Below are 22,369 nucleotides of genomic sequence, written 5' to 3' on the forward strand. Positions count from 1 at the left end.
TCTCTCTCTCTCTCTCTCTCTCTCTCCCCCTCTCCCCCCCTCTCTCTATGCGGTGCTAAAAAGCGATAGAACAAATATTTGTTTAGTACCGGTGCATCGAGACTTTGCCACGCCTCCTGATACACAAGCGTAAAAAGAAGATAAACCGCACTTCGAAATTCAACCTCGCAATCGATATTTTCGTGCTGCGCTAAACTTTGCGACAGATTACCACCTATCTGCGCCTCTCTACGAAAGAACGCGTCCGAAAAGAAGGAAAATAATCGGAGCGCCATGCGAGGCCGATACGCTGTACGTCTCGGTTTAAATGCATTTTCGAGGAACAAATTAAGTATTCACGAGAGAAACGAGAATACGTGGCTCCAAAAGAGAAGCGAAAGAATGCACGCGCGAATTCGATGTGCTCCCGCTCTCCCTCCCCAAGCTCTTATAACTGACTTTTTAGTCACGTTCCTTGAACGCGATTGCTATTTTGGAAGTTAATATGTTTTACTTTTCATTCCAAACGCATACGCATCCCATGCTGGATCAATGTCGCCCATCGCTGTCCGATCAAAATATCATTTCTCGCATTGTGTTCAAGGATTTTAAATACAAAAGAAAAATATTGTGGAAGATGAGAGACATTTTCTATTACATCGCAATTTGATGCAATGTAACTGAAATTGAATAATGTGATTTAAAGAAAAAACGTCGCGCCACTTTACCTCGAAATCTTCACTGATAATTACCAACGTCATAATTGCAGCGAACCGGGACAAAGAGACTTTCAGTTCAGACTCAGAACCGATCTTGCGGTTCTTGTCGACGATTAAGCACGCGATGAAGCACGCAGTTAGTTAATGAAAAGAAGGGGGCCGTCGTATCCGCGAAAGCTAGAGTAGCTCTCGGTCCTAAAAATACTGCCGAATCTAATTCTCGATTACGTCCCGCGAACTTGAATGCAAGACGAAGGGCAATATACTGATTCACGAACATTGCTCGGGAGCGTGCAAGAGGCGTCGAGTTCACCGTAAATATCGCATTTAGCTTTTGAAACAATGCCAAGATCGCGTCATTATCATTTGCTCCGCCGTTAAGACCCCGCCGCGCTTAGAGTTTACTTTAGCAGCGATCGTCACGTCGAACATGACGAGCATCGTGTATCGTCTACTAAAAATTACATCAGTTCCGAAGAATTGTCTACTCAGTCTACTGGTATTTATCGACAAACACATTTAATTCGTTAAACCCTTCCGACAGAGAACGCGAAATGACTGCAGTCGACTGATGACAAATATTCGGATTAGAATACGCGAAGCTATCATATAACGACAAACAATTTATCGAATACTTTCGAAAGTTAACGCCCACGAGATATTTTGAAATATTCCGAACAAAGTTTTACAAAATGCATAAACAGCGTACAAACGCAGCGCACGTTCCTCGAACGGTATCCCCGTATACCCTTCGCAGCGAAGGGATTGCTAATGCTCCTGAGACCCCCGTAAGCGTGATAAATATCTTGAATCTTCGTAAGAGATGCGCTCGACGAGACGCCTTCGCAGTGATCGGTTTCGCGCGAGGCTGTTCTCTCTCGACGAGTGACATTGCATAAATTCCGGTCAGCAGCGAGTGCGCCGTCCGCGTTGCTGCTGCGTGTCGCAAGATATTCTTCGCCGAAACTAGCGGAAAAAAGAAAAAAAGAGACCTATTGATCCTCAAAAGCCGCCGGTCGCGCTGGTCTTTCGTTCGGCGCGCGAACCGGCAAGATATAATTTAATGTATCTAATGATTCGCGGAGAGTGAGTGGCAGGAACGTGAGTGGCGTACCAAGGTCGTCGTATTTTTAGTTAGGCCAATGTTTAGTTGGCCACGTTCGTTCTCGTCGGAGATAGAGGGACCTTGAAATTCGCGGATAACATCTGCAGCCTTATCGACGCGGCGGTCCCCAATCCGCCTCCTCCTCTTTCTTCTCCTCTCCCTCCCTCTCTCTCTCCCCCCTCTCTCCCCTTTCTCTCTCTCCCTCTCTCTTTCCCCCCGCTTTGCGTTCTTTGGCGATAAACTTTTTCAGTACTAACCTAGTATAAGCCAGCCGTTCAAATATTAATCGACAATGCGAGGCCGCACCTGAATTTGCACAACCGACCGATCGACCGATCGACTGATTGTCGCGCATTTGTCAAAGTTTTCTCCTCCTCTCAACCCCCTCGGCTCCGATTTCCTCCTCCCCCCTCCCCAAGGATACTAGCGAAAAAGATATATGCGCAATCGAAAAAATGCGTCAGCCAGACTATCATGGTCTCCGTCGCGGCCGATGACGACTGCCGTCAACTCGGGGAACATTCTCGCCAGCTGAGACTCGGTCGAAACCGCGAAAACGCACGCACACACGCACACACGCGCACACACACACACATACGTCGCGTTCGATCGGATATATTCCTTATTCTTTTCCCCGCACACACCCGCATTCAGACGCGAGCGCGCTCAATACGGCGCGGCTGCCGAAATCCGCTTGTGGAAGGTCACGCACACCCAAGTACGCCATTCTTCGTTCCCGTAATTATTTGCCATTATCGTTAGCGGGGAGGGCGACTCCTGTATCACCTTAAGCGATGTAATCGCGCCATTACGTCGACGTAAGCGGTCAGGCCCCGTCTCTCTCGACGCGCGTCGGCAGTGCGATGATTTTCGATATACGGGTCGCCATCGGCATTCCCGTTTCTCGTTTAATTCCCCGTTTCGTATAGTAATTGAAACTTGTAATAACTTGGTAACGCCATAACTCGGCATTCTAATTCCGTCTGGCGTCTTTTTCCACCTTTCGTTAATTATCGTAGATAATTTCATTGTTAAGAATGCACCGTTTTACGGATAGAAAAAAAAATTATTAGACCTATCACATCCTCTTTTACGACAATATACGTGTGCTATGCGCATACGAAAGATCAATGAGAATCCCGGAAACCGAAGTTGCGAGACGTAATTTCCGGCGCTTTATCGATCAATCATATTGTATTATTTTCTTTCCTTTTCTTTTCTTCGATCGTACCTACGCGTGCAACGAACGTCACGGCGCCATATCGGCGATATCACGCCGCGTATATTGATTCTATTGCAAAACGTTAACACACGGGGGCAACGTTAACAACACACGGATACGCAGCCCGTTCAATCGAGCGATACAAGCACGTCAACGATCGATTATCGAGAAATCGGCAACACTTATGTCAACGACACTCAAAGCATCCGGCGCTGATGGTTGAATTCCCGAGCGGGAAACCGGCGAATGCGATACGCATACACAAACGCCGGGGGCGCGTCGCCCTGCGCGTCATTAACCCCCTTCTTTTTAGGCCCCGGCGACGCAACCCTCTCGTGGGTGTCGCGGTGCGCCGGGGTAACGATTTCGCGGCGCGCCACGAATATTGCACAGTGATGCCAAACACTGGTACACACTCCATTCCATTTCTTTTACGCCAATTGCGTTCGCGTGTGCACATCGTCGTGCCGACATTAATAACGGCGGTTCGATGTTCGAGCGAATGTATCTGCTGCGGCCAGCGTGAATTTTTCGCGCGAGTCGATAAAATTGTCGTCGGGCCCAAAGGCGTCGCTCTGCCCACGTAACTATGCTCTTTATTCAACCGCCTCGACTATAGAAAAAAAAAAAACAAAAAAATATACTGGTAGAGGTATACAAGGTGTCTCAGAGAGAAGTTTTTCGGAGTGAATTATTTAGTCCTTTGACGATTTTTAGATGCCAGAGTCCAATTTGAGCTGAAACTTTATGGAACATTTTTTAAGAAATATAGTTTCGACTTGTCTAGGAATGTCTCACAAAAGTTATAGGCACAATTAACAATGAGCTACTCGAAAATATTCTACGTATAGTATTGACAGCAACATGAAAACGTGGTATAGCAATATAGCACATCGATGATAATATTATGGTTGATACATTTTTGATACATTTCGGTGCTCTGCCTTATTTAACTTTTTGCCTTTTGTTACAAATATTCCGTTCTGAATAATATATTCTCAAATTCTCCCGGGACACCTTACACTCATATTGATTTGAAACATAACTAGATAAATAGATCGAAATTATACGTCTACACTTTTAGAAAAATTTATAAAATGACGCGTGAAAATTGACGAGTAAAAATAATTGTTTTGGCGTAATATCTGCGAAGTATGTATATGTAATATCAAACGCAACGTATATATGTTTCCGATACATAGATATAACGTATTAATAAAGTACATTTGTGAAACGTGCCGCGCGCGGATTCACCTCTTATATACGGAATTTAGATAAACCGTGATAATAAATTCGATCGTATTCGTGTATTAAAACGTAGCACAATGACGTTTGACGTGTTAACGAGCATAAGTTACAGTCGACGAGCGTGCTTGTGCGCCGAAATTTTGCAAGGACGACGCGACATTCCGAGAATTACATTTCCGAGCTCGGCTGTAAGATTACGGTTACCGAGCTCGGCCGTGTCCACTCGAAACTGTGGAGCCGCATGTGCTCCGCGTAGTGATTTTTTTTTACATGATTTTTATGATATGCAAAATGTAGGCGATTCGTATAAATGGTGCCGTATAGTAATGATGATATCGATGATTTTGGAACGCATGCCAATTAGAAGAGATTTTAATAATCTTCCAAGCAGATAGTAGTGCTCTTTCACCGCAACCAGTAAACATTTTCATTCACGTAATTTGTGATTTGTGGTTAGTTTGATATAACTGCACAAGTCCTTAGTTACTTTTATTAGAGCGAACCGCTACATCGCGTACGATCGAGGTCTGCCGCGATGTATCGACTGTCAGTGGAAGAATAATAAAGTAGCGCAGAGTGCCCTTAAAAAAATCAAAAGAACGCACATTGAACGCACGTTTCTACGGCCGCGTGATAACGAGTGCTACATATATAGCGGGAGCGTGATATCGATTTACCTCGACTTCTCAAGCAATTCTAATGATTTCAAAAGGGCAAAAGAGCTAAAAGAGATTCAAGTTTTCCTTACCTTGCGAAGTGCCCGCTAGATCCGGTGTCTGCAAGCCGTGGCCCAACCCTGGAAATTTCACTATCGTCACACGTAGCAACGGCAATCCCATCGCGCGCAGAAACTCAACAACGGCCTGTACGCAATTTCGCAATTAAAGAAGAAAAAAAAAACGCGTGGTGATGCGACCGAGGGTGGTGCGGACAAAAATCGGTCAACTGCGAAAGCGGAGTGCTATACGCCAAGAGCCGAGAACTCCAGTCGCACAGACGATGCGTGCTCAAACGGTGCTCAAACAAAGGTCTAAATCAAATCGACGGAAGCAACTGAATATCTTTCTTAAAATGCAAAATAAAACAATTCAGGCAGGAGTGTTGGCAGTAACCAATGTACTCGACTCAAACCGCGACTTGTAATTCGACGTGCACGTAATGAGAAATACCGCTATATGGAACAGAGACCGTGTGCGCTGGAGAGACGATCTGTCGCGTACGCTCAACCCTTAAGTGCAGAAAAATAAAACATACATTTCCTGAAAACCTAGATTTGTTCTTTCTTCAGGTCCTTTCATTCGAGGCCTACCTCAGCTTGAATAGAAAGTTGATAGTCCGAGATTAATATCGAGCAGTCACTCGCGCACTTAAGGGTCAAAGGGTGAACGCAGCCGAAGAGCTGCGAATTGGTCTGTGCGTACAGGCCCACCACGGGCTCCGGTGTCCCCCACGTACCTGATAACGGCGTGTGATCGGTGGTGAGCGCCGCCATACTGAAGTTGAAGCTGCCGGGCGTCGACGTGAAGAGCTTGCTTTCCGGCAGGAAGTTCTGCGCGGACGTGTGCTCCGGTTCCGGCTCGTGTTCGTTGCTGCTCGCGGACGCGGGCGGCCGGTCCGACGCCGCGGCGCCGGAATCCGACGAGTCCTCGTTGTTGCCGGCGTTACCGCCGCCGTTGCCGCCGGTCAGCTCCAACGGCTCGCACTTTATATTGTCCTCGACGAGGCTGTTCTCGTCGTGTACCCCGTTGCCCTCCACCTTCGTCGACAGGTGGTTGTTCTTGACCATCGAGAAGTCCGTAGGCGTGGCGTCATTGTTGTTGAGCGGTGGCGACGGCACCCGCGGTCTCTTGGCCGACTCGTCGTGCGGGTCCGGGGTGCGTCTCTCGTTTCGACGTATCTGGGCACGGCGCAGGAGCTGCTGCACCGTGGTCGGCGTCGGGGTCACGGGCGTAGGCGAGCCGCCGCGAGGGAAAGTCTCCTCCGACTTCTCGTGGAACGGCAGGTGATTGCCGCCGGCCGCTAACGCGCGGACATGCGACAGCTGAAAACAAAAATGGAACGGCAATGGTAGTATTAATTATACAGACTACAGCACACACACACACACATACACCAACACGTACGCACGCGTGCACGCACACTCCACTCCTACACACGCTCCCAGATCGGCCGTAATTACTGAGACCATCGCGATACGCGATACGCGAACCGGATTTGTCGTTTAATCGATCGAAAAATCATTTCACCAAAAATGATAGTTCGGTCGATTGGGTGGTGAGCAAATTGAAGAGTCTCGCGATATCGCGACACCGTATCGATATTCGATACTTTACATTTACGGTAAATACCGATTTTCAATTTATTGAGCGAGCCGCTTTATCTTTGTTTGCTTGACCTATGACAATTACGAGTCGGAATCAAGATAGACGCGCTCTCTGCATCGAGATAACACGGAGGGGATCTTTCGCCAAATGTAACGTCTAACAAGTAACGTAAAAGATACGTTTGAGCTTTCGAGAGATACGCGGCGAGCGCTACGTCGTGGCCAAATACCCACACACAATACGTGTTCACTTTCTCACGGTTGAAACTCATGTTTACACGCGCTTTTAAACCAAACTTCGAAACCGTACGTAATTGCGGTGCATTCGATTTCGAACGTGCCACAGACACGGTCAAGAAAATGGAACGGAGATAGAATCTTACGCCAGCTGTCGCACCTCCATTGTCACTCGTAATTCTCGTAAACGCAGCGTGCAACGTTCTCACGTGCCCGCAGCGTCAAAGTCCGAAACTCACCGGAATTACCCCCGCTTTCAGTCCCCCCCCCCCCCCCCCCCCCCGTAATTTGCGCCCGAAAAACTTACCTCATCTCTGTCGGGCTGGTCGGTCTGTTGCGTGAGACCCGATACCCTGAGGACCTCCGCCGTCTTCAGAAAACTACTGAGAGAACGCTGATGCACGTTCACCTCGCCGTGATAAATAAACTCCACTAAGGCATGCAAGTCGCTGAACGCTACATCCTGGAGCACTATCACTGGGTGCTTGCACGGCGTGCTCTGAAACGGTGCAACGTTTATTGCGCATAATCATTAACGGGTGGCGATTGAATTTCTTTCTATTGACTTCTAAATCGACCTCGTTTACTTCGCGAGCGAAATCCGCTCCGAATGTTTCACGTGAATCGTGAAACCGGAAGGTCTTCACTGGCATTAGCGAAAGAGGGAAGAGGGCGGGAGAGGCGGAGTCCTTACCTTGAGCAATTCTCTGAAGTACGGACTACAGGCGGAGAGAACGACGCGATGCGCTTTCAGGCTCTTGCCGTCGCAGGCCAGCGTCACGTCCACGAAGTCCTCATCGTCCCGCAGATTTTCAAACGCCGAGGTTATGCTGCTCTGGTAATTGTTCCATCGCAGGCAAAAATGTTGTGTATCTACCATCGTTGTGTCTATTCACCTGCAATTAGAAAAAGGAACGTCTTGCTGCCACCGACTGGACTGAACACAGAGCTGTCACTTAGCGATCTAAACGCGACGCCCGCGATGCAAGAACGCGCGTGCAAAAAACACGCGCGGCCGATCGGCTTCGCCGCTTAAAACTAAACGTTAATGTGACGCACGCGCGCGTAATTAAAAATTTTCGGCTACGATGCCGTCCTAGGGCACGACGCGCGCCGATAAGCTTGCAAACTGATAATTTTAGATAAGTCCAAATTTCGACATTCGAAAACACAATTGCAACGTGTACACACATTCGATACTGATATCAAATCGCAGTTGCATGTGTACCGCGATATTCCTGATAAATCGGAGGATGACTATAAAAAAAGAGGAGAGAACGTTGGGGAGAGTTAAAAGAAAAAAATAACACACAGCGATTAGATGCTTGAGAATGTATTCTTGTCCTCGCGTGATGCATATTTAATTCAGCTGCGATATTCGCTCGTTTCAATTCTCCCCGCTTGTTACAATGACGAGAAAATTTGACATCGTCGATATTAAATTTTTTTTCTACGTGGCTTAAATTATTGGCGATAAAAAGTAATTTCCGACCGGCAATCAATTTTTCATAAATTTATATGCAGCAAGTTCGAAGCTTCTTGTATCGAGGCTTGACTCGAGCTTAAGAAACTACAGGGAAGAATTGTGTAAGAAACGCAAGATTAATTACAGAGATGTAAAAAATGTGTATTACGACGTCGAGATATACAAATGAAGAGACGTTTTCATGCTCCTGCACTTCGAAATACGTCTGCATGCGTGATAATCCGAAAACTGTCTTGCGAAAGATACGCGTTAATCGGCGACGCGTAGTGAAATAATGAATTGGAAATTCTACAGAAGAAATGGAGGAATTGCGAATAGATAAACTTACTGCCGGCGCGGGAAGGAGAGACGCGCGTTTATTTGTCCAATTGCGCGGAGAAGAGGCGGGGATTGCGGGAATAAAAAACTAAGGAGGACCGTGTGCAATTCGCCGCTTCGCCATACGGAAAAATTAGGTCGTCAAGCCGGAGCCAATTGAGAGTACGTTGATTAAATAATTCTCCGCTACTTATAAAAGCGGGAGCACTAAATGTGCGCTGATAGTGTTATCTTAGCGTAATGATAAAAAAAAAAGAGGAAAGATCTTAAAACAAATTTACAAAGCTCGTTCCTCGCGCGAGTGTGCTAGCGCGCATTGGGTGAAATGCCGAGACGTTTAACGAGAAGCAACGAGAGAGACGTTTTCGCGAAGATAATGTTAGCGAAATTGGAACCGATAACCGTGCGCCGCCGCCGCCGCCGCTGCGTTTTGTCAAATTTTTTAACAAATAACAAAATTTGCATAACGAATTCGCAAATCCATTTATGCCATCGAATACCGTATACGTATCGTGTATCGATAACACGAGCTCCGTGAATTTAAATTGTTTCCGGTCTCGCATTTTTTTCCCGTTGCGTACAAAAAAGAAAAAAAAAAAAAAAAAAATAGTAGGAAAGTGAAATGACGAAGTGGTGCAACACGAGGAAAAGTCGGCAGGCGGGAAACGCTCGTGTCTCCTTCCCTTTAAATCGCGTACCGATATGTAGAAACCGTTCTCTCCGAGTTTCTAGGGTCGCGCTATCGCAGTCTGCTAAATTTACGTGTGACGAATCGGCGAGATAACTCCGCCACCGAACATTGTTTGATAACAGACAAAAAAAAAAAAAAACGTCGGGCTCGCGTCGCGCGCGCTGGATTCGGCTGGTACAGCCGAAAAAAATTACAACTCTATCGCTGTTCTCGCGCGCTTTATTGCCGGCGGTACGCCGGCGAGCAACGCCGTAACTATTTGCACAATTTTGCCGCGCACAGCCGGTCGCGGGATGACCGCGGGTGGAGATTACGCGAGCGGGAAATACCGGATCGGAGTTTTGGGGAAATTGGCATGTGTCACAAGTTGTACATCACACTCCCGCCGAAACGTCGGATCGAAACCGAGAGAGGGTATACGCACACACCGTTCGACACGCGCGATCGACGGATCGATCCCGTGATCGTGATCCTCTCGAGAGTACGGTACCTTCACTAACACACACGTGCAGCCAAGTATTGTAGTTTCTCGCACGATATATACAATTTCTAAGGCACGCTCGGCCGGCAACGCGAATTACAGTTTGCCAAGTGCGAACGCGTTATCGCGAGGGAACACCTATCGGCCGTCATGCCGCGTAATCTAATGACCGAAACAATGAACCGAACACGATGACGACGGAGCGACGCTGCCTGCGTGCCTGCGTGCGTGCGTGCGTGAATGAATCCGTGCGGGCGAACTGTGTGTGTGTTTATCTCCGAGCGAAAAGAGAAATGGAGCATATATACACTTGACACACGCGACAGAAAAAGAATCGTTCACGAATTCGCGCGGTGGTCCCTCCCGTATCGAGACACAAGTTCCATCCGAGAGATCGAGCAGTTCCGCGATCGATCCGTGACACCCGCGTGATCGACACGCGTATATAGCGACGCGTGAAGATCGGGAGATAGGATCCTCGGCCGTGAATCCGTCCCCCGAAAAACGGATTCGCGGAAGCGTTTTCGCGCGAGCGAGCGAACGAGGGTGCGAGGATATCAGTAAATACACTTTCAAATAAATACTAAACGATTTTGTCGTTCCTTCCTTCCTGCGCGTGGATCATCCTCCTACCCCTCCGCTCCCTCTCATCGCGCGCACCAACCACCACCACCGCCCCCACGCCGTCGCCGCCGCCCGAACTGTCGGCCACACCGAAAGTGATCGCGATCGAACGAGGACGGCGCGGCGCGCGCGTGAGACAGAAAAAGAGAGCTAGATAGGCGGAGGCGGAGGCGGGATGGGGAGACGAGAAGGATGATCGAGCGGGCAGGATCGAGCGCGCCGCGACTTTCGCGCTTGCCGCGCGCGCGAGATCCGCGTTTCATCCGCGTGACGGATTTCCGGATGTTCACGTATCGCGACGACGACAACGACGACGACGACGATTATTGTCCAGGTCACACGTCGCGGTACGCAAGTATCGGAGAACCGGTACAGCACGGCGGTACAGTGGCGGTGGCGGCGACGACGACGGCAACGACGGCGGCAACGGGGACGACGACGACGACGACGACGTCGACGCGCGCGGAATCTTCTGCACCTTGACTGGGGGCGCCGCGAGCGAGCAGTCACCGCAGCAGGCTCCTTCCCCGTCGCATGCCGTGTGCAGAGCGAAACCGACCAACCCCTAAAACGTCACGTCACGACTGTGCGACTCCGTCCCGGAGAAGGCGCCGCGCTTTCCCCCCGCGCCGCTTCACGTCGGGCCGGTACGCCGCGAGGCCGCACGAAAATGTACGAAAAGCCGGCGATCGTCGTCGCCGTTATACGAGAACGGGCGCGTACCCGCGCGAGAGGGAGGAAAGCGGAGACGCGGAGGAAGGAAGAAGTCACGAGAGGGAGAGAAAACGCGCGCCCGTCGCGTCGTCGGGGGCGAGGAGGAATACGGAGAACACGGGGAAAGGGTGAGAGCGCGGGAGAAAGGGAGAGGGAGAGAGATCGGCGACGATTGAATGACACGCGGATCGAGAGGAAGACGCGAAAGGGGGAAGGGGATTTTTTTTCATACTTGGGGTACATCTCTAATCAATAGTTTAGAAGACGAGTGGTGCACGAGCGGGAGCGAGGAGTTGAAAAATAGCGCGACGTGTGTGAGCAATGACAGGTTTTGCGGAGCGACGACACCGCGTGTGCGATAAGATGACGTGTGCGCTCCGAACGCGACACACACGCACAAAATGAGACGGAAACGCAGAGAGAGACGAAGCGACATAATCCATTCCTTATGTTCGCGTAATGAATCGGTCTGGCGGCTAACGATATGCACGCTAATGCACGATTAGAATATCGCGGATTAGAATACCGAGAATTGAAATCGGTATATAATTTTTCAGCTGGTTCTTGACGTTAGAAAATTGGGCTTCGTTATTTTAATCGCGTCCGCGTTTCCGTCACCGACAATAAACCGCAACGTTGCCTAGCGTTGGAGACTAGGTTTACGCGAAATTTTACATCGACGTCTTACAAAGTACAACGATGAATCATCACTGGGAAGAAGTAACGTTATCTAATAAAATCTTTCTTATTACGAAAACTAAAGCTATATATCGATCAAAGATCATGCTCCGATCATCAATCGTGTACTGATCATGAAGCTCCAAGATTTAATAAAAATTAATTTAAGAATCGAAACCGGCTAATGAACTCGATTTTCCGTGTTACAGATATTAAAAATGTACCTTTTCCGTATATCTAGCGACGAGAATAAATATGAAAAATCATTTTCAGAGTGCACCGATTTCCATCTCTGAATTAAACACGAGAATATATAATTCTGAAATAAATCTTGGATTACTTTACCGATCATTTTTATACGGATTTTATATGATTTTGGGATTAAAATTTCACGAGAAAAAATTCACTCCGATGTCGAATTAACGCGAGAAAAAGACAAGAAATGGATTGTCACAGATTCTTCAAGGCGATAATAAGTAACCGAAAATAAAAATTAACGAACGAGATATGAAAAATCGCGGAGCGAGCGTAATCGGATAGAGCTGCGAGCTAAGAAATTCGAATAAGGCCGATTATATACCTCCAATCTCCGTGTGATGTATGGAGTTATCGTTAGCGTAAACTGCGGACGGCTCTCTAACGAGGCAAGATTTACTCCAGAGCGATGCGCTCGAACGCAGCCCCGAGTTAATTACCTTGTGGGGGGGGGGGGGAGTCTGTCAGAGAGTCGCTCTCACGTGCGTCGCCTTTCCCGGTGTCGTCTCGCCGATTTCAAACCACCATCCTCCGACTTCTGGTTCCGTCTGCGGTCTGACGGTCTTCCGGTCCTTTTCCTCCACGCCGGCTGTCACTGTGTGGCACGCGGTTCGCAGTTAAATATCATCGTTCACCGACGACGCGCGGTACCAATTGACTTGAATCCCGGCGGTGCCCTCGTTATCGCCGTTTGTCTGAAAACCATCCGTTTCTTTCTCTGCGTGTTCTGCGAAGATCTTATTGCGAGGGAAAGAGAGAGAGAGAGAGAAAGAGAGAGAGAGAGAGAGGGAGAGATAGAGAGACAGAGTGGCGCGCGTCCGAACCGATTTACCCCCTCATTACTGGCGGTAATGGTTGCACACCGTGCACATGTGCGTACGCATGCATCAACCCTCCCTCTCGCTCGCTCGCTCGCTCGCGCGCGGTGCATTCAACGTGCGCGCAAACACACATACGTGTCCACATACGCGGACACCACTTTTTCTCTCTCTTTCTCTCTTTCTTCCTCTCAGACAAGGCACATACATGCATACGCACAACACGCGCGCGTCAACATACCCGCACTCGTATACGCACACGTTGCCACGAGCTGCACTGCCGCGATCGTCGGAAAACGGAATCTCATCCGGTTTGTCTCGGCTCCTTTCACCCGAGAAGCGCACCGACCGAAAATCTCCGCACTCGCGGGAAGAACACGCGCGAGACTCGAACGACCGAAAGCGAGAGGTGACGGAGGATCCTTTCTCGCTCCTTCTCTTTCTCTCTCTCTCTTTCTCTCTTTCTTTCTCTTCCGCCCGCCAGCCTCGTTTCGACCGCGAAATACGAAATGTTACCGCGAGACGAGACGATAACGATCGACGGCACGGATGGACGTTCGGGCAGGGGATGAACGTACCTAGCACGTGTCCCAGCACCAATCGTCGAAGGAGAGAGTGCACGTCCGTCCTTACACCCCGCGATCGAAACAACGATCCCCGGTACAAGTTCGAGGTCGGATGGACGAGGGCACGATAGGCATAATCACTGTCGCGGCATCGCACGCGGGGAGCAGCTGCCGATTCGCGACGGCAGTGACCGGCTCGGGAGTTTTAAAAGCGAGATATGAAGCGTGTGTGATGGCGAAATTGAAAACGAAAAAAAAGAGGGGAAAAAAGAAAGAACGAAAGAGAGAGAAAGAGCCGAGGGAGACAGAGAGGAGGAGGAAAGAATGAGAGAGGGAAACAGAGGGAACGAGGAGGAGCCGGAAGAAAAAAAGGAGAGAGACGTGCGTAACGTAAACCGGCGCGTTACAGTGACACCACGAGCCGACGAAGCACCAAGTACGGGCTGCTGTTCCCGAGCCTGGTTAGGACTAGCATGCGGGGGGAAGGCTCCCGCTTTGCCCGCCGTTATTCTTTATCGGAGCATGAGACATCTGTCGTAATAAGTGCGGACTAAAAAATAGTGCGTACGCAGAGAGAGAGAGCGTGAGAGTTGAAGGCGCGCGAGAACGAGAGAGCCGGCCACGGGCGCCATGGTGGGAGGTTGATGCTTGCGGCCACAGCGGCTGTTTCTCTCCCCGTGTACCCCGCACACCGCACACAATCTTGGTCTCTTCCCTCTGCCACACTCTTTCTTTCTCTCTCTCTTTCTCTCCCTCTCTCTCTCTCTCTCTCTCTCCCTCCCTCCGCCGGCGCGCTCTACCCCGCCGTAATCAGTTCATGAGACGAAAATGCGCGTAGCCGCCGCGAGCCGAGTCTGGCCACGAGAGCTGTAAAAATCTTGGATGCGCTCGCGGAGTCTGAGAAAAAAGATAGCGTCCGTCGCCGGATTCTGCACGTCTTTTTCCCTGCGCGGATCGACGATCTCTTTATTAAGATTGAATTTATTAAGATTTAATTTTGCGCTAGTCGCGAGGACCGTCGACTTTCATCGTTCGGACGTTTCGCAGGATCTCTCGAATTCCTCGCACGTATCAGAGATCGATCTTCAGTTTTGCTTTACGAGCGGCGCGGCGGAAGGGAAGAGATGGATGAGATTCGCCCGTTGAACGTTGTCACGGAATAGGATGTCGCGCGAAACGATCTTGGGCCGGTTTTCGGTCGGCTCCGGATGCGAGTACGTTACTGCTCCGAAACAAGAGGAACGAAACCGTAAAATGGTTCCTGCATGTTTCGGCTGAGATCGATAAACGGGGATCCGCTCCGCCGTTTTCCCCGATAATTATGTACCCCTCGTTCGTTAACATTAACGAAGCAAAAACGCGTTGACTCGCTCGCTCGCGGATGCGCGCGAGTACGTATCCTTGCCGCGCGGCACGCGCGCCGTCCTGCTCCTGCTAAACTCGACAGTAGCACCCAGAGCTATTACCCCCCCTCTCTCCTTCTTTCTCTTTCTGCCGCGAGCCGTGCACCACCGTAGGCGACCCCACTCGATTCGCCCCTCAAAAAATCATTACGCCCTTCCACGGGCTGCGCATGAACGCGGTTTTAATTCGCTACTAGAAAAGTAAAATGTAAACGGTGGTGGGCTCGAGGGCCCGTCAAGGGGCGGGTGGTGGCTGGTGGCGGGCTTCGGGAGGATGAGAAAAAGGCGGATAGAGAGCGCGAGAGAGTCGCGGGGGTGCGCGGGGAGGACGGCACACAGGCTGGCGGAGGCGGCGACGGTACGCGGGGGGTCGGTTGGGTGGTCGGGTGGGTGGGTAGGTGGGTGGTTGGGTGGCCGGACGACGGGGTGGGAGACGAAGTTTCGCGGACGTGGTCGAGGACGAGGGCGAGCGAATGTACGAGGAATGAAGCGACTGCGAGAGCGCGACGTAGGACAGATCCTTTTTCCTCCGACTAGCGACTAGCAGGAGGAGGAATATGACGGCGCGGGAGAGGATGGGGCGCGGTAGAGAGATGGAGGGGTTGGAGGTGGAGGCGAGAGGAGGATATACTGCGCCCCTACTTCTCTAGGGGTTCCATTGTAATATTTATTGATTGGATTCCTAGGAGCCCAGGCTGTGAGGGCTGTGGCACCTATGCTTGGACTAGATTGCGTACGAACGCTCGCGACGTTCCTCGACGATCGAGCCGTCACTTTTTCCACCACGCTTTTTCCTTCGTCTCCTTTACTTGTTTTTTTTTCTCTCGCGCGTTATCTATCGACATTCTCCTGCATCTCACTCTCTCTCTCTCTTTCTCTGCGATCCACGTGGTTACAGATTTGCGTAAATACCTCCGAACGAACGGCACGTGTCCTCGCAAGATTGCGACAAAAAATCGCAAGAGGCAAGAATTAATTATAGTACGAATAAGCGCTGAGAAATTTTCGATTTAAATGAATTAAAGAAGCAATCGTCGAAAAGGACGACGTGTACAAAATCGCTCTGCAAAATTGCTCTTGTCGATGGAAAATGAATAATTTGAGGACTATTCCTTTTTTGCAAATAGAGATCAGCAAGTATAAATTTTATCATGAGTTATATAATGCAATTAAATTTAAATTAAATTATGTCAACACAATCGTATCTCAAAACGATGTAGGAGAATACACGATTACGAGAGTTACAACTTTAAGTTTGGCCATCTATGTTTTCGCAACAAATTATTTACGCAGATTTTGCCGAAACGAGTTTCACGAGAAGAATTTAACTTGTCCTCGTTTTGCCCTAAAAACTATTTCGGCATACAGACCGATGCAAAATCGTCGATCCGTTTAGTAACACTCAATTTTAGCGAGCGAACATCAAATCGCATATATTTGGAATGCAAACTCGCCAGGGTCGTAACATTATCGTTCCCCCGACGATGAAGCGCGAAACACGTTATGCATAGGACGTGGCAGAAACGACGGAACTTACTTTCACTGGCCTTCCGTACACACGCATTCGATGGTTTCGCATATACATAGAACGACTAGTCCGATCACGTGACGCTGCGCCTCGCTTGCAGGCTCGCGTCTGCATCAACGAGAAGCAGCAGGTGTCCAAAAGCAGAGGTGACCACACCACGGGCGAGAAGGAGAAAGAGCGTTATAGAGCATTGCGTGTGTGTTCGTATGTGTGTACCTGTGGCTGCGAGAGAGAGAGAGAGAGAGAGAGAGAAGAGGAGAGGAGACGAAGGCGGAGAACGTCCGCGCGCGAACGGTGCGGAACTGGTAATCCTTGATCTTACGTGACGTAATAAATCCTCGCCGAATACGGGAGTTGCGTTAAATGCAGAATATCTTACGGACTCCGTAAGGCGAGCCCCGAAGAACACGATCGCGGCAAAGATTTACAACCGCGCGTAATTGATTTTAATGAACGCTTCTCGCAGATTTGGAGGATTCTCAAGGATGTTCTCAAAAGTGAATGCATGTATGTATATATATATATATATATATATATATGTTCTCTTCATATACGTATATGAAGAGAGAGAGCTTCTTATGGGATAAGAGAACAACTAATGTGCACGTGCAAATTTACGAATTGTTAATACAACCGTGCATGATTGATTTGGAGGAACGTCTTACGTTGAAACGGAGAGAGAGTAAAAAGTAGAATTATATAATATGTATTTCACGTTCTTCTTGTATATTCTTCTTCGAATAGATTCTTCAATTCTTATTCCATTCGTAAATTTATAAAGGTAGACAAGCAGAATATACCGCATGTCTCGAAATCACAGAACTGATGTCACTATAGAAAAATATCCGGAAAAGTATTGGCCGATGATTTCATTGTCTTCTTTATAAAATAAAAAGCCACTCTTATTTAGGCGCATAACTCGCCATTACAAAGTCGGGAAGAAATGCTTTGTAACGTAGCATTGTACGCATTCAGGTGGATGCTTCAATTGCAACCAGAAGCGTCTACATCACGTAATCATCCAAACCTTTCTTGCACATCCTGTCTCCTTCATAAGTCCACCATTAAGTATATGACATTACGTACATAGGTTATTTCAGCAAGAAAATGAAACAGTAGTAGCATACGAACGAATAGGAAATGTCGCATAATTGTATATAGAATAATATGAAAAATTTAAATTGTCATAAATGTTGAAAATTAGGCATTCAAAATTATTGCGTGTCGTACAAAGAGCTAATATGACGTGAAAGTATTAGTACTAGTACTATTATAATTACTCTGCGCGCGTTGCACATTCTTCATTTAGAATGGGATCTATTCTCGTATGTGTGACCTCCTTTTCTGTTTAAAATTATCTAAATAACATATTAACTCTACCCCTCATTTGAAACCTGGCAATTTTACGTTAAAACGTATCGTATATTTCATTCTCGACGAAGAAGGCGACAGAGAAAAACGAGAAATGCACGATGTTATTCCTCAATCGTCGATTTCAAGACTAATCGCCTACAGCCATCAGTATTCGTCTTTATGTCACCTATTCGATACGAAACGCAAAAAAGCTATTACAAGAATCATACATCGTCATTTAATTACGATAGAGAGCAGATCGCACTAATGAACGCGACGTACCAAGCGGCACGGTGCCCAAAATGGCCCCCTCCTTCCCGCGTTAGTGGCTTGGAAACGTCGTTAGGCGCTACGCACCTGCCGGTTAAAGTGCCGCCTACCAACGGCGAGACCGGCGTTTTCCGGGATTCGTGGTGATCGACGGCAACTGTACACGGCGATAAATCGCCCTGTTTAGGGAAGCGACGCGGCGGCCCGGTCCCAAATGCACTTTGCACACGCGAAGTAACAAAAGGCAGAGGTGAGGTATCGGGGGCAGCATACGTTTGATCGCCACGTACGTACCTTCCCCATTCTTTCGTCTATCCTTCTCTGGTCCCCGACTCGCCTCGGCCCGACTGCCCTCACTGAGACCCCCTCCCTCCGTCTCCTCTCTTTCGCTCTCTCTCTCCTCTCTCTACTCTTCTCTTTCTCCTTCTGCCACCATCGTCCCCTCTGCGCGAACCGGTACCCTTTCCTCTCTTCCCCTTGCACTCGCAAACATTTGGTGGCCGTTGACCTCAAGCGGGCTAATCCGTCGACAGCCAAACAACCAATTATTTCTCTTCAACGGTACGCTTCGCCACGACCGGCCGACATAGCGCTAAACGTGGGAATGCCCGAGGAGGTACTCAACAAATCAGGTGAAAAAAGCCTCGGTCGATTGCATCGGCAACGATGCACGACGCTCTAACTTCGATTAAATCAAATTTCTTTCGTCGCTTGTTTCCGTAGGCGAAAATATAATTTTTGATGCAAACTATCGCGAATGCCCGAGCATGCACACGTCGCGCACCATCATCGATGTAGAAACCTTGTAGAATTTAATATCGATTTTTTAGAGTCGTTACAATTAATCCTCGATAATAATTTCCTTGAAAATAACTTCTAAGATAACTCTCACTTTATAACTGAACATATTAGGTATAATAATATGCGAAGATCCCAAAGGAAGCTTTATGCAACTTTATGATCTCGATATTTAAGAAATTATAAAGAATTTATCATGATTTGTCAATAACTTTCCCTATACTGGTGTACTATTAAGAAATAAAAAATAACAGTCCCAAGGAATATGCGATTAAGTAAATATATATAGGTATTGAGTTTTTTGCGATGATTGTCCGATTAGCCAAAAAAAAAAGACCGTCGATATTGATGCCGCGATGGAACCGACTTCGTGCGGCAAGTTTTATTTTCCTTTCACGCGCCACTGTCGGAGGTGCAGGAAGGGCTCGGCGTCGAGAACCTTTTACCGTCTGGCCAATACTAGATACGCGCTACTTCATACGAGACTAGTGCTACCGCTATACCTCACGTCTATTCCTACGCTATCTTGTACTACTGCGATTCCGCCGTTCCAACCAAACGGGCCTTGAAACCGTGGTTCGAAGCGTGGCATCGATGAGTCCGGATTTCGAAATTACGCAGACAAAAATTGTTCTCTATTTTTATTCCCACGCCGATAAAATCGCGACCGAATTGGTCGCGGAGAATCTCTTTTTGCATTTATAAATCGAAAAATCGAACTAACCAAAATTACGACGGTATCCTAAGTAAGTAGCTGTAGACGTTCGTGGCTAAAAACCGCCACAGATTTTTCTTTCGGTTGCATATATTCTTAGCTTCTGAATACAAACGATCGTTATTAAAAAATTACTTTTAGCTTACAAGGACGGCGGGTCAAACGCGGTATTTTCGCATTTAATGGATTGAGAATTAACATTGGATCGTTAGCATTGAACTTTCATAGTTGCATTGCAAAATTGTGCATTGTCGATGCAATTTGTGCGATTGCGTGGAGAGGTGATTTGAACGCAGGATAACGACTGCGTTCGGATGCATTTATCTAGTCCAACAGGTTCCGGCAATGTCCACGAAACGAACGTGCAACAGATAAACACGAGATCATGTCGATGGTCGAGAAGAAGACGCGTGAATAAGGATACGTCTCTCTTTCTATTTTTCGCGTCAAATATATATACTCGCGGGAATGCGCATCGCGAAACTGGCTAGCGGCGACGACAACCGGATCTACGAGACAATCGTTTCATCGATTATCGATCGCCAAATCGTTTTCGCCCGTGCCCGTCTCGGGCCGACCTAGTTTCCAACGATATTCCGTACGATTAATCGAGGCGCGATGATCCACGAATATTTCCGTCGGCGCTTAAAAATACTGAAAACAGGTCAGAGCGGCTATATTTTTAATTGTAGCGCAGACAGTCGGCTGCATCGAGTTTGCATCGCGAGATACATATACATGAGGCGTTTACGTGTAAGGTAAACGTACCAGTGGCCGCACACGTCCCAGTCGCCGCACACGACTTTAATGTTTTCAATGTATTAAGCATTTCGTGAAGAATATTGCAAATTTAAAAATTGTGTAGGGATCTACAATACGTTATTGTAATAACAAACAAATTTGAAGTATGATTCTGCACGGATTACCATTTATTTTAAATTGTTTATTCGGTCTCGCACGTCACGGCTGTTCGGATACTGGTACAACCCTGCGAAGTTCGCTAGTCCCAGTAACCGCACATCGCGTAGCACGCTGTTTCTCGATCGATGCAAAGTTGTTACTACGGAATTAATTCTGGTGTTTCGATTAAAAGAAAACAAAATATCGTGTGGAAAACCGATTGATAAGTAAGTACTCATTGTTGATAATATATCTGCAATAAATCTAATGTGCATGCTGAATCTGTGCAACCAGTATCAGAAAAATTGTTTGCTGTTTACATGGAGAGGTTATGTTACGGCTGAATATATTTTGGTTTAAGGCTGCGGTCCACTTGACGCCACAAATGCTTTGAAGCGTTTTTCTTCTCCTTCTTTCTTCATTGAAGGAGGAATGCTTCGAAGCATTTGTAGCATCAAGTGAACCGCAGCCTAAATATCGTATTGTGCGGACACTGGGTGGGACATACCGAGTAAAGGCTGTGCGGACACTGGTACATTTGACCTTTTTATCATTTTCGCGGCATAAATAATAAATGACTGAATATTAAAATAAACATTGCATGTGTTTTAGAAACTAGAAACCCTAAGCTTCAAGATGGTTCAAGTCATTTGTACCAAGCATGCGTCTAAATGGGCTAAATTTGTATCACAATCTGAATTGTGGCTTAAGTGTGCGACCACTGGTACATTTACCTTACGTATACATGTTTACAACGCGGGTTAAAAACGGATCGTAGTAAAGAATTGAGGATGCGCCGCTGGCATTTTTTAGACGAGCGTTTTCAGCGTCGACCGTGATACCGCTTGCACTCAATACACTTCTTTCTCGCTTCGAGACAGATATGTAACCAGTTTTTTTCTCTTTCTTTTATTTTTTGCGAAACTAGACACACCTGTAGCAATTCATTTACGCACTTGCGAGTATATCTCATGCGTGTGGCACGCGAAGTTAATTACAGGATAAAATGCCACATTCCAAGCGAGTGTATCTCGCGTTTCCAATTAAAATAGGATTTTAGAAAAAAAAGAAGCTCAGCTTTACAATATATATAGATCAGATATATTCGTCATTCAAACGCACATGAACGACTTTTAAAACGGATTCCACGGGATCTCAATTACACGGAATATGGAAGAATAAAAAAAAACAGGATCAATCTTCTAATCTGGATATTTGTCTGAGTGACAACCTTTCACCGCGTAAAAAGTGAAATTCTCGGCTATCGAAAAAAAATATCGATATCGAACCATCGCAATAACAGCCTCAGTGCGCTTATTTCAACTGGCCGGATTAATTTCCGATATGGGACACGCAAAAAAAATGCCTAATATCGCGATATATATGAAAAATTGCGAGCTTGCAGAAAAAAAGCGACTCGTGCTTTTTACATGCGCTTTATTTTTCCTCGCTGGAAATATTAAAAAAAAAAAAAAATACGTTTCCATCGAAACAGCTTTCGATTTTTTTAACGCGAAACCGTGACCTTGGGCAAAATATTTCGAACAAAACGCCGCTATTCCAGATTATTAGGAGGGAAGATCGATATTTCTGGATGATTGAAATTTCAGAGATTCTTCGGTTTCTCGGGCGTCGAACAAGTCGTCGTCGAGCGTGTCAATTATCGCGAAAGACATATCGTATAACGTACCTATAACGTGACGGTCGCGTAAAGTGCCATCGACAGCTATGCGGTGTGATTCGCGATCACTACTATAAAGGCGGCTGCGATCTGCAGAAAGAAATCGGGGCCGCGAGTTTTCTTTTTTTTTTCCTCACAACAGCCTATTTCTGGGGGCCGCCTAATTCATACGCCCGGGACACACTCTAGCGACGCAATATAAACGCACACCCGCGCCCATTGCCGCGTGCACATTTTTTTTTTTCGCTCGCGGATGT

At 47.5% G+C, this 22,369-nt stretch overlaps 1 protein-coding gene across 18 annotated transcripts in view; it reads right to left on the minus strand.

Moving 5' to 3' along the window:
• The window catches only part of LOC112451577 (broad-complex core protein), a 64,590-nt gene that overhangs the window by 35,022 nt on the left and 7,199 nt on the right, over positions 1 to 22,369 (minus strand). For 2 of the 18 annotated variants that reach the window (XM_025011256.1, XM_025011252.1), the window contains exons 1-6: positions 13,477 to 14,199; positions 12,521 to 12,775; positions 7,528 to 7,729; positions 7,141 to 7,332; positions 5,729 to 6,314; positions 5,022 to 5,069 (exon numbers count right to left, since the gene is read on the minus strand). In XM_025011256.1, the coding sequence (XP_024867024.1) occupies positions 5,022 to 5,069; positions 5,729 to 6,314; positions 7,141 to 7,332; positions 7,528 to 7,713 (1,012 nt within the window). In that variant the 5' untranslated portion in view covers positions 7,714 to 7,729; positions 12,521 to 12,775; positions 13,477 to 14,199. The other 16 variants (XM_025011254.1, XM_025011257.1, XM_025011255.1 and 13 more) reach the window with 16 other exon arrangements.

Source organism: Temnothorax curvispinosus, unplaced genomic scaffold (assembly GCF_003070985.1).
Source record: "Temnothorax curvispinosus isolate PA1 unplaced genomic scaffold, ASM307098v1 QBEX01002391.1, whole genome shotgun sequence".
Lineage (NCBI taxonomy): Eukaryota > Metazoa > Arthropoda > Insecta > Hymenoptera > Formicidae > Temnothorax > Temnothorax curvispinosus.